We start from the raw sequence: 12,267 nt of genomic DNA, 5'->3' as shown, positions 1-12,267 counted from the left end.
TGGTAATATATCATTCATAGCCTGTTATATAGAGCATTTAATAACTAAAAACATGGCAAAAATATGGCCTCTGTATTAATCTAGGACTCTAAAACAAAATGAAAGAATAATTTTGGACCTGGCTTTATCCAATGTTCAGATTTCTATTCTGGAAAGTTATGCAAATTTGCATATATCTAATAAGACAATGCCTCATATGCATATTTAAATGCCTGTAGTGTATGACTTTAAATGCAAGACGTAGGAAAGACGTTTGCAATGTCTAAATCAGTTGCTTGGAAACTGTCGTGTATCTGTCGTGGTGACTATGTCGACATGAAGTCAATGTTGCATCACAATCAGTAGTAGACAAATATTATATTAAAGTGAACTGCCAATCCTGTGGAACATACTGTTACATACATACATACAATCGCTCCCTGTTCCATTTTTCCTCCAGTGCCTGGTGAACCTGGACGTCTGGCCTTTAATGTCATCAGTCCGACTGTCACTCAGGTGAGCTGGGCAGAGCCTGCAGAGACCAACGGCAAAATTACGGCTTACGAGGTCATCTACACTCCCATCGACGACGAAAAGAGTAAGAGTCCGACTTGAAAAATCAGGAAACGCTCTACAGATAGTTGCATGATGTCATTTTCACCATCTCGCAATACTTTCCTCACAGAGGCGGTGGGCCCTGCTAAGAAAGTAAAGATCGACAACCCCAAGAAGCGAATGCTGTTGATTGAAAACCTCCAGAACGCTCAGACCTACCAGTACAAGGTCCGTGCCATGAACAGCATAGGCTGGGGCCCCTTCAAAGATGCCACCATCAACCTGGCGTCACAGCCTGCTAGACCTCTGTCCAGTAAGTCAGGGGGGGCAAGCACACCTCTGGAACACTTCCAGTCGATCTGTCGTTCCCTGAAAAGAGTCATTTTCCTCTCTTTCTGTCCCTACAGTTCCCATCATTCCAGATATCCCTATTGTGGATGCAGAGGCAGGAGACGAGTATGACAGCTACCTGATGTACAGCGATGAGGTGCTGAGGTCCCCTACAGGCTCCAAGACACCCAGCGTCTCTGGTGAAGGTGGGTACCCAGAGCCAAAACCACAAGCTGCTTATAACAGCTGACAGTGTAAACTCATTGTTCTAGTGCTCTATATGTTCTGCTCTGGAAAGATGGATGTCAGACTGCTAGAGTGTGAGCTATCACTACAATATGGATCCAATTGTTCCACATTCTACGTGCTCTCATGCACCTTGCTTTGTTCTTGTACCTAAGTGTTTAGCCCACGCGTTCATGCAGTATGCGTTGTGGTGTCATTGCTTCGTCAGAAGGAGAGGGAACGAAATGTTGGTCACAGCTATGCTGTCGGAAATCACCCAGCTTGTGAGACTCTTTTTTTGAAAACCTCAGGATTTCTGGCTCTTTCTCAGTTGTGAGTGTTTTCTCTGTGACATTAATATTCTTCCTAATTTTTAAAAGAGTGGCATTGAGGAAGAGCTGGAGGAGTTGTGAAGCTCAGGGCTGGCCTCGTTCTTGCGTCATCTGGCGGGCATTTTTTGCCTCCAGGCAATGCCCCAGCCAGGCAGCAACAAAATGTGCTTCCAATATATCCCCAGATAGGAGTGCTTTCCGATCACAGACTGCAAGGCCTTCCCTCGTCAAATCTGCTGTCACCCTCCTGCTTTCTGCAGCCTTTTTTTTGTGCTCTTTTCTCTGGAAGTTAATGTGAAGACAATTTGGGCTTCTGTGACATAAACCAACATATATACTTCCATAGTGTATCTTATAATCCCATTTATGTGTTTGATCGCTTTTTCTCGGAAAGTAATGCATAGTAAAGCCAAACCTTGATACTTCTCCGCTACAAATCTATCCTTCGCCTGCTTGCTTCTTCCCTGTGACCCCAAACACAAGGCTGGCAATATGTCAAGTTGGTGGGGTCCAACCTGGATCTCCGTAAGGTGTCGTGGAAAAAGCGGGTGGACGTCATCTCCAGTCGGCTCAGCACAGAGACGAGCTCAGATGAGGCCCCCCACCCCAGCTACGCCCAAACGCCCCTGCCAGGTGAAGACCATTCCATCAGAGCCACAGATAGACAGACAGGCAGCTAGCATGTCAGCTATGATGCACGGCCAGCCAGGTGCCCGGCAAGCCAACCGGCGTTTCTCTCTGCCTTTTCGTGATTTGATCCTGTCAGAAATATCAACATTTGTCTAATCATTTCAATTTCGGGCTTCAGTCCTTGTCCCCTTGCCCCTAGCTGGCACCTATTCCCATCTGTATTCCTGCCACCTGCCCAGAGAGGAGCACTGGCATCAACTGCCCCACCTCCAGTTGATGATCGGGGGAGGGGGGGTAGGGCAGGCTTCTCCAGGTCTCTCTGTCTGTCCTTTCTCCATCCCACTGGGGAGGTAGTGATCTGGAGGCATCTTGTCGGGTGTGTGTGAAGGCTTAGGTACTGTGCGGCTGTATGGAAATAACGCCTTCTTACTCAAATACATCACTGCAGCGCAGTTTCAATGACGACGCCTTTCCTCGCAGCTGTTGATTGTTTTTCCTTGCAGCTATATTCGTATTTATTTTGTGATGCCCAGCATCCTACGAAACTTTTTCACATTCGGCCAGCTGTACAGCCAGTATCAAATGAGTTTTCCACATGCCAAAGTAATAGCAGCAACTGTTTAGATCTGTGGATGAAGACACGTTGATGTCGCCACCTACAGGCGAAGAAGGCTAAAACTTCTCCAATTTTAAACCTTGGGCCACCCGCAGAGTAGCAGCTGCATTTTTAGCGACACTTAAGGGATGGCAAGTTGGTAAACTACTTTTGTGCAGACTGAAAAATCTGTATGGACCGAAAGGCACGGTCTGAAGTGGATGAATCCCAATGACTTTGGTTATTTTGTCTTATAGTGTCATTATGAGGTTTACATTTTTGATGTATCAACATCTATTAGATGGATAAGCATTCAGATATCCATGGCACCCATGTATCCATGGCAGTCTCCTAACTTTTCATCTAGCGCCATCACCAGGTCAAAGTCATCCAGCCAAACATCTACTAGATTGATTGGGACAAAGTTGCGTACACATATTGAAAGTTCCCACACCAATATTGGTTGATTTGGCATCAATTGTGGTACAGCTTTGCCTTGACTAAAGACATAACCATCATCCTTTTTGTTCAGAGCTAAATTGGTAACTTTAGCTAAATGACATGCTAATATGATGAACATGGGTATGCTGATATAATTTAGTCAGTGCCGGTAAAGTGGATATAGACTCTTAGTTATTAATTTAAATGACTGTTCCTCTCCAACCATCTATGACCCACAAGAGTAGTAAGTGCAAAGTTTAAATTATGTGGAGAAATAGTGACAGTTCTACTAAAACAACAGATGAGCCGAACAGTTCAGCAGCTGCGAAAAGAAAGAAAAATACCTGCATTTGTAACACTCATTGGCTGCAGGTGGCACCATCGACACAATTCCAGAAGCTACTACTTTCCTGGCCTGTAGACGGCACACATCTGCCAGTCTAAAATGTTGCTGCTGTTTCTGTAAGTGGCACAAGTAGGACTGAGAGCTACAGGTCTCAAGCTGCTGGTGCTTCCTCTATAGATTTGGCCGAGCCTGGTTTTTGGGTGCTTGACATCAATGGCCCTGTTTTGTTCCAATCAGCGTCAGAATGCTCGAATGCTAACTGCTAAATTTTCCTATATTCTGTCTGTTGACTCTCCTGGCTCCTGTTGTGGTGTTTCACAGATTACATGATGAATGGGAAATGGGACCAGAACTTCCTTTTCCCAGGGGGATCAGCGACACGCAACTTGTCTTCCTCGTCCTCTCCAATGTCCACCATGAACTCAAACTACAAAGGGGCAGGCGGCTCCTTTATCACCGACACATCCACCACCTACATGTCAGGTAGGGACGGCAGCAACTACATCGAGAAAAACGTGGACAAAAGGTCAAGATTTTATTTGTCTTTATCTTTGATCCGTCTCTCCTCTGGCAGGAGGCTCTCGCAGAACTGACATGATCGGAGGAGTCCACACGTCAGAGGTGGTCATGAGGAAGCGCTCGGACAGGGGCTACGGAGATGAAAACATCCGAGACTCCATCATCATGGGAGACGTGTCAAGCAAGTTCCCAGATCTAGGTAAGCTTCGGACCTCCGCAGGGGTTTGAATTTATCCCAAAGTAAACGTTAGATGAGCCCAAGAAAGATGTTACTCTGGAGTGCAATAGTTGAGACACCTCGGCAGGTAAACTGCAAGCACATGAGGCCGACGGCTTGGAGGTCTGTTAGCAGGGTTGGGGCTGTTGGCTGCACAGCAGGCTTATCCACACTGCAGGATCTCTGCTGACTATCGCTGTTTCTCCCTCCCTCACCTTGTCTCAACTCTGCTCTGTTTGTGTTACTCTACGTCTGTCTTTACTTCACTCCCGACCTGCCCACCTCTCTCTCCTACTGGGCCACTTCCTTCATCTCCTGTGCCTCTTCTCGTTACCCCCCCCCCCCTTCGTCCTCCTCCTTCGCCCCCTCCCCTGCTCAATGCGCCATCAGGTGGGTTCGGCTACGCTGGGATGCAGAGCAGCTCTCAGAGCCAGTTCAGCTACAACCTGTCTACGGGCCCGAGGGCCAGGACCGAGTCTTCAGAAGTCAATGACGCCCTCTCTAATCTGGACAGGGTGCTCCATGGTGAGTCTGTGGCAACACAAGCATGAAGGCACTGGGTGTGTTTGCTGGGTGTGACGCCTAATGCGACTCCTCCTCAGTCATCTTTATTCCCACCTCTGTGTTGGTCTCATACTTTGTCACCCTCCCTGATCTCCTCTTTAAAGATCTCACCTTGCTGTTTTATGTGTTTTTGACACAACAAATCACTCATTTTTACAATACTGGCAACCATTTTTCAGGCCAAACCATGTTTTCAGTTGATTCTCTGCTTTTTAGATTGTCATTTGTTTCTTTTTTGAATCCAAGTTTTGTTACATTATATGATAATTCAGTGGGGTAGAAAACCTGTATGCTGTGACATTAGAGATTTGAGAGTAGGCCAATGAAAGCAAAGCGTTCAGCTATGTAGTCGACAAGTTAAACCGAAAAAAGCAGGCGAATATGGTCGTTGTCCAAAAGCTAAGTTAATATGGTTATTTCTTAAAGCTGCACTAATCACTGACTTTGTATTAACAACGGATCAAACGACTGTGTCTAATGTGAAAGGGGTCGCTTGTAATGAGGAACCCACGGACAATGATAAGCAAAGTATCTTTCATCTCATTGTTACGGAAGTCCTGAGAGTCAAGAGAGGACAAAAAAGAATTCTCTAAATCCAATCTAAATTGTTTTCCCTCCTGAGTTTATGACTTAAAACGGGTGAAAAACTTTTTTTGACAGGATATTCTTTATACATCAATTTTTTTGGCATGTGAAACATTTTTTTGTTGTCCGGATAATTTTTTTATAAAGTGTTTGTTAGTGTAATATTTATTTTGGTCACACGAGGCTCAAGTGCATAACCACCACTAGAGAACTAAAAGCATTCATGTTTTCTTCCTCCCTGCTCAAAGAAAACAATTTAGATCAGACTTGGACTAAAAATGGATCAACGGAATTATTATTTTTTTCCTCTCTTGCCCCTCAGGGCTTACACACATTGTTCAAACAATCAAAGAAAACAAAATGCTTTGGAAAAGGGTCAGAAGTATTGCAAAGTGCCATTTGTATGAATAGGTTCAATCTATACATCCCTGTCCTTTCACCTCTTGATCCATCAGATGCTCGACTGTCTCCGGGTGTACCTGACACCCCTAGCAGACTGGTGTTTTCTGCTCTCGGTCCCACTGCCCTCAAAGTCAGCTGGCAGGAGCCCCGCTGTGACAAAGACATCATGGGCTACTGTGTCCTCTACCAGCTGCTCAGTGGAGGTAAATGAACCCCTGCAAGGACCATTTGTTTTCATCGTTTCTGTAATAAGGAACTTACATTTTGCTGCTTTAGGATAGAATGAATAAACTTCATTTGAATCTTTTTATAAATATGTTTTTTGAGCATTTAATGCTGACGCTAAACAACTGATGTCCTCTCCTGTAGGTGAGGGGAAGCGTATTAATGTGACGAACCCAGCAGAGAACTCTGTAATCATCCAGGACCTGCTGCCCAACCACTCCTACCTATTTAAGGTGAAGGCTCAGAGCCAGGAGGGCTGGGGTCCAGAGAGAGAGGGGGTCATCACCATCGAGTCCGCTGTCGACCCCAAGAGTCCCCTCAGCCCGATGCCAGGTACCGATTCTGTGGATTTTTGTCTCACAACTTCTCAACATGGTGACTGCTTTTATGTCATTTCAGATCTCTCTTTTTATTCTGTTCTCTGTTTCGTCTTTCCCCGTAGGCTCGCCATTTACTCTAAGCACTCCCAGTGCCCCGGGCCCCCTGGTCTTCACCGCACTGAGCCCCGATTCCCTGCAGCTCAGCTGGGAGAAACCCCGTAAACCCAACGGAGACATCCTGGGATATGTAGTCACCTGCGAACAGCTGCATGATGGAGGTGAGGCTGTCTGGAAAGAAAGAAACGATATATGTTTATATAGTTGGTTTGTGCATTTTCTAGGTTCCCATAAATCCTTGTTGTGAAATTATATTATTTTCTGACCCTTGTTTCTTGTTTCCTCCAGGAGACGTACGTTCCTTCGAAGTGAGCGGGGACAGTGCTGAGACCAGTCTGACCGTCCCAAACCTGACTGAGAACGTTCCCTACAAGTTTAAAGTTCAGGCTCGAACCACCCAGGGCTTCGGTCCTGAGAGGGAGGGCATCATCACCATCGAGTCTCAGGATGGAAGTAAGATGAATCCTACCGACAAAGCTTTTGATACAGATTCATCTAAAAACTCCCAATAGGGACTGCTGGAGTCTGAAATGTTAATTACACCTCACAATACGACATGCCGACCATGCTGATGTACTTTGTTTCTTAGGTCGTAAATGTAGTTGGAATGGAATCGCAAACCGTGTCCTTGTGATGGCGCTAGAGGAAAGACCATAGGGTCCTAAAACAAGATGGTTCCCGTGGGAGCATGAATGTATTAAACTATGGGACATCATCAGCACAGGGACGCTAGAGCAGAGCTTGTAGAGTGTTGAAAATGGAAAGTGTTCATCCTCTCGGGTATGAAGGCAAATCACTGTCAAAATCCGAGAGCGCAAATGAGGTCCATGCACGCGCTAAAATCAAACAGCCGCGTGCGTATTTTACTTTGACGAGCGCTTTTACGTCACTCCGCGAGCAGAATTCACTCTCGCGCGAGCAAAGAGCAAAGAGTGATATCCGGTTTATCCCAAGACGAGGATTGTAACCAATTGGATGCAGAGATACAATGGCGACTGGGTCCGCCCACTTACTGTCAAAAAGACTCGTGAGCCAGCAGGAAAAAGACTCGCGAGCGAGCGGGTTGTAGTTTCGCGAGCGAGCGGATTTAAGCTTCGCGAGCGTGAATTCTGCTCGCGTGAATTCTGCTCGCGTGAGAGTGAATTTTGCTCGCGGAGTGACGTAAAAGAGCTTGTCAAAGTAAAATACGCGCGCGGCTGTTTGATTTTCGCGAGCACATGGATCTCATTTGCGCTCTCGGATTTTGACAGTGATTTGCCTTCATACTCGGGGACCTTAATGTGTTAATTAATGTGTAATTGGAAAGTTTGAACCTGATGTTAGCACCAGAGAAAACATCTTGGGGATCATCAATATTTGCAACAAGTTTGACGAAAATCAGGCCATTCGATTCTAACATCTTGTGTAAAATATCTGCCGAAGTGACCAGAGTATGGTACTTAAAGGGACAGTGTGAATGATTTGGTGGCATCTAGTGGTGAGGTTGCAGACTGCAACCAACTGAATACCCCTCCGCTCACTCCTCCCTTTACAAGACTGCGCTAACTTGAGCCGGCTAGTGCAAAACCCTGATGATGGCGTTTGTCTCCCTCAGAGGCCGTCCTCGCCAATATATCACGATTTTATGAGCAACGGTAGTCACGAGGCGGCTGGCGGTACCACGGTTTTGCCCTCTGTGGCTCGCGTTACTGCAGTTTCACAAGTGTGTCTGAGAACTATGGTGGCCTTTAAGTAATGTTATAACACGAAAGGTTCTCTGTAGATTCAGTGTTTGGTTTGTCCGTTCTGGGCTACCGTAGAAACATGGCGGTGTGACACAGTAGACTCCGTGAAGATGACCTGCTCCCTTTGTGGATATGAAGGGCTCATTCTAAGATCGAAAACACAACTTAGTTTCAAGTGTTTATACACTGATGAAAAGATAGCTATGACTGTTGTATTCCATTTCTGCTGAGAGATCCCCTGAATGCTGCACACACTTTAACAGCTAAGGGGCACCAAAAACCTTAAGGTTCATCCTCTGGGAACCATGAATTTCAACAGCAAATGTTGTAGAAATGAGGCCATTATTTTTGTGATGATTTAGCTAACAATATTCTAAGTATTAATTTCATCCCTCGCTCCATGTAGGTGATTTGTCTCAGTACAACAGCCAATCAATGTCGAGGAGGGAAGTTTTCCAAATGCCAACAGAAGTCAGTACGCGGACCAACGTCTCCCACACCATGATGCAGGACCCTTTCTTCTCAGGTACAAACTAAGCTTCAGTTTCAGCTCTGTCCCCCTTTAAAAACACAAATAAAATCTATTCACACTTTAATACCAACTGCTCTTTTCTAACAGATGGGTCGATGATGACCACACAGCACACGGAGACCAGCGGCATGGTGACCCGTCAAGTCACCAAGGAAGTGGTTCAGCGGAGCATGATGGGAGGAACCACGGTCACAAAGAAGATGTTTTATGAATCGTAAGGTCTTATTTAACGACGTGCAAAATTCAGCAGCCAAAGGTCCACCACGATGACGAACCGTACCTGAGATTCTCTTTCAAAAAGAGTCGGCTTCAGAGTACTCATGCGCGAATCTGTGTATGTTTTTATATGCGTGCGTAGATTCTGTAACCCAAAAAACAATTTCATGTAATAAATAGACGGAGAGGAGGGCGCTCGCTCATATCTGTTACAAACCATGGCCACTTTCCTCCATTGATGAGGATGATTTTAACATTTACATTCATTTTCACGGTTGCGTCTGATGTATTTCATTTAGGTTTCTTTCCACACTCAACGTGCTTTGCCCGGGGCCACTTTTGCAAAAGCACAATAGGTCAGGGACCAGTTAATAAACACTTTTTTTTATAAACAAGCTCTATTTGTCTATTTTGATGCTTTTTTTAATCCACTCTGGCACCTTTTTTTTGTTAAAAGTACAACAAAATATCCCATTGTTAATCAATGTATTTGAATTGGAGAATGGTCGTCTCTGTATCGTAAGTAGAGTTTCACTGACTAAACAAATAATTTAGTTTTAGACTCCGCCCCTCTGTCACACACCTTTAAATCGGGGCCAGCACGGGCCAGTAATCTGGCTGTGGTTCAGTAATCCAGAGTGACCTTGGCCCCTTGTCTCCCATCCTCCACCTGTCTGTAAGAGGTGTGTTGACTGTTTCAGGTGAAACCCACCAAATTTCAACTTCCCCGTCTTCTCGAGGTGTAGGAGAGATTGTCTTGAAATCGTTGTGGATGTTTCATGAGGTCCATCATATTTTCACCTGAGTGGTGTTATCCTGAGTGATCAAGAGAAAACATAAAAGTGGTGGATTTGGGACTTTTGTTCATAGATTTGTATTATATTAAAGTGTGATTTAAAAAAAAAAAACATGTTCCAAGCATATTTAATACTTTTTAAGATGTTTACTTAAGCAGACTGACGTTAAATGTAATGCCAAATATAGAGATATTCTCTCAAACACAGGTTGGTGCTTGTGTTAGTCATCTATATGCACATTTCCTTACTGACAAGAACGATTTTACAATACACACACGTTAAGAAATCCATTAGATGTAACATGTTTCTCATGTTTTTTTTGCATTTCGTAAGATATTTTATACTTAACAACGTGGTATACACTGCTTCAAGTTGATTCTTTTTATATGCTTCTTTACTCTGCAAGGCCATTGTATTTCGCATTTTTTGATGGATCAACATTCGAACAATGAGATCTTGATATTTTAGAAAAATGGTTACGAAAAGACAGAAAGATTGTATTTGCTTCAATGCAAGTCCTGCCGTATTTTGGCTCCACATTTAGTTGAGAAGGCTTTTGCAAAACATATTTTGAGAGGAAATGTTTGTTAGAAAAACCCTGATGTGGATAAGTGGATGAACCTCTCTCCAAAAATTAAGTATTCATGTACTTTTGATCAACATGTATCACTTACCTTTAAGCATCTGAGCACATACTTTTTTTTGTATCACTTTTATTGCAGAATAAAGATTTGAAACAAATACATTTGTTGAACATTTGATTGGTTCTCTAGATCTGCATCTGTGACCACTGACGACAAGTTGGAGCATTTGCATTTCATTTATTTTCTTTGGGGGGGGCATCTTAATAATACAGGAGACAAAGAAGCAAACAGAGCGAGACTTAACTCATCGCATGCATCAACCCAGTCTGTAATTATCTGCCTGTTGCACGTTAGCAAGCCCACCGTTTCACTGCACTGAAGCTCTATGTAGCTGGTGGCACATCCTATCACAGTGCCGTCATGCTTTTATAACATTTGTGAAGCTAGTTTGCAAGTTTCAGCTTTAGGTAATTAAAAAAAGTAATTAAAAAAACATCCATATCTGCATTGTGGGTATGAGAACTTTTGGGTTGATGGCTTCTAAACCCTCTCAAAGCTCATTGGACAGTGAGGAAAAGACTTTTCATCCGTACAATACAAATAGTCAAACACTGTGTGTCTCCATGAAAGCAGAGTAACAGAAAGTGCAGAATGATGGTGGTTCTCGTCCCTGTGTGACCTCACACGGTGACCCCTGCAGGAGGAGTCCGACCTTGAGTCCAGAACCAGTACATGAGGTTCAAAAATCACGACACCGGACCAGAATAAAAGCACAGACTCTGCGGGCTGCTGAGGATCAGGACTGAGGACGTTATGTGTGTGTGTGTGTGTGTGTGTGTTGAGCGGTTCAGTTCCAGAGGCAGGGCCCGGGGCAGAGGCACGGCTGTCTGACGTCCGCAGGCCTTATCACCAGGTCTTTGACCACCTCCACAGTGCCGAACACGGGGTACAGTTCCTCTGTGAACTTCTCGTTGTAGGTGTACAGGTGGGAGCGCTTCTCCGCGTCGTAGAAGGACAGCTGGCCCAGCTCATAGTCCAGGTACACCCCTACTCTCCGGGGCACCAGGCTCCGCGGCAGCGGGGCGGCGGGCACCGTCAGGGCTTTAAGATCCATGCCCCTCTCCAGCCGCAGCGTCAGGTAGCCCGTGTCGGTGGTGAGCGAGCGGAAGCCCTGCCTCTTCGCGGATACCTTGGCCACGCCCAGCCGCCAGTCCCGCTCGCCCACCTCCACCTCCCAGTAGTGGCGTCCGGAGGCGTAGCCCTCCCGGCCCGCGGCGCACCACCAGCCGTCGAAGCGGCGCCGGCATCGCGGGACCTCACGCCGCTCCAGGCCGTAGCGCATGCGCTTGTCGTCACCAGAGATGAGCAGGTCTGCGTTGGCCGAGTCAGAGTCCAGAGTGACGTCCTCTGTTACAGACCGGGGAGGGGAGCATATTACAAATCTGATAACAGATTATAACGAGGATCAGACAGGATTTGATTGCTCATGGTTTTTCATATACCTGCAGCATCGCAAATCCAATTCCACACTGTAAAGAAGAAAAGAAACATCAGAAGTGAGCCAACACAAGTAAGGAAATACAATGCATTGGATTATTTTATTTAAAAAAAAGGTTATAATCATGTTTATCATTAAGGTAAACGACAATATATTGTGATATATAGTCGTTTTTAGATCATATCACCACAGTCCACAGATTGATCACTAATGAAACTAATTGTTAGTTGCAGCCCAGCCCCTAAATTGGTGATGAAAGTTCTACTCACCACTGTGGGGGATGTAGCGGACGGCGTCTAAAAAGAAGAAAGGGATTACTGTGATCACAAGGAGGCCATCAAGAGTTCCATTCATCGCCCAGGTCCTCCCCCATGCTGCCCTCCCAGCTTGCTTTCACGAACTATCCTTTAATCACATATCGATCCCGATTAGGTCTAATGAAAGTGACTCATCAAGTTCCACTCCTGCTAAAGAGGTTGATTAGGTGCACACACACACACACACACACACACACACACACACACACACACACAC

General features: G+C 45.3%; 2 protein-coding genes across 4 annotated transcripts in view; one reads left to right on the top strand and one right to left on the bottom strand.

Annotated features, from left to right (window-relative positions):
- The window catches only part of itgb4 (integrin, beta 4), a 27,780-nt gene extending 17,388 nt beyond the window's left edge, over positions 1-10,392 (top strand). For 2 of the 3 annotated variants that reach the window (XM_031844029.1, XM_031844030.1), the window contains exons 31-42: positions 440-577; positions 665-847; positions 942-1,070; positions 3,755-3,916; positions 4,008-4,151; positions 4,560-4,694; positions 5,774-5,923; positions 6,090-6,278; positions 6,388-6,543; positions 6,671-6,835; positions 8,513-8,632; positions 8,726-10,392. In XM_031844029.1, the coding sequence (XP_031699889.1) occupies positions 440-577; positions 665-847; positions 942-1,070; positions 3,755-3,916; positions 4,008-4,151; positions 4,560-4,694; positions 5,774-5,923; positions 6,090-6,278; positions 6,388-6,543; positions 6,671-6,835; positions 8,513-8,632; positions 8,726-8,856 (1,802 nt within the window). In that variant the 3' untranslated portion in view covers positions 8,857-10,392. The remainder of the gene's footprint in view (positions 1-439; positions 578-664; positions 848-941; positions 1,071-3,754; positions 3,917-4,007; positions 4,152-4,559; positions 4,695-5,773; positions 5,924-6,089; positions 6,279-6,387; positions 6,544-6,670; positions 6,836-8,512; positions 8,633-8,725) is intronic. The other variant, XM_031844031.1, reaches the window with a different exon arrangement.
- Positions 10,364-12,267, bottom strand: part of LOC116381694 (butyrophilin subfamily 1 member A1) — a 5,989-nt gene continuing 4,085 nt past the window's right edge. Inside the window, exons 8-10 of the mRNA XM_031844039.1 lie at positions 12,003-12,029; positions 11,738-11,764; positions 10,364-11,642 (exon numbers count right to left, since the gene is read on the bottom strand). Of these exons, the coding sequence (XP_031699899.1) occupies positions 11,083-11,642; positions 11,738-11,764; positions 12,003-12,029 (614 nt within the window). The 3' untranslated portion in view covers positions 10,364-11,082. The remainder of the gene's footprint in view (positions 11,643-11,737; positions 11,765-12,002; positions 12,030-12,267) is intronic.

This window comes from Anarrhichthys ocellatus, unplaced genomic scaffold (genome assembly GCF_004355925.1).
Source record: "Anarrhichthys ocellatus isolate YVR2014 unplaced genomic scaffold, GSC_Weel_1.0 scaffold4, whole genome shotgun sequence".
NCBI lineage: Eukaryota > Metazoa > Chordata > Actinopteri > Perciformes > Anarhichadidae > Anarrhichthys > Anarrhichthys ocellatus.
Note: the sequence above shows the minus strand (reverse complement) of the source record. Positions and strands in the feature narration are given on the sequence as shown.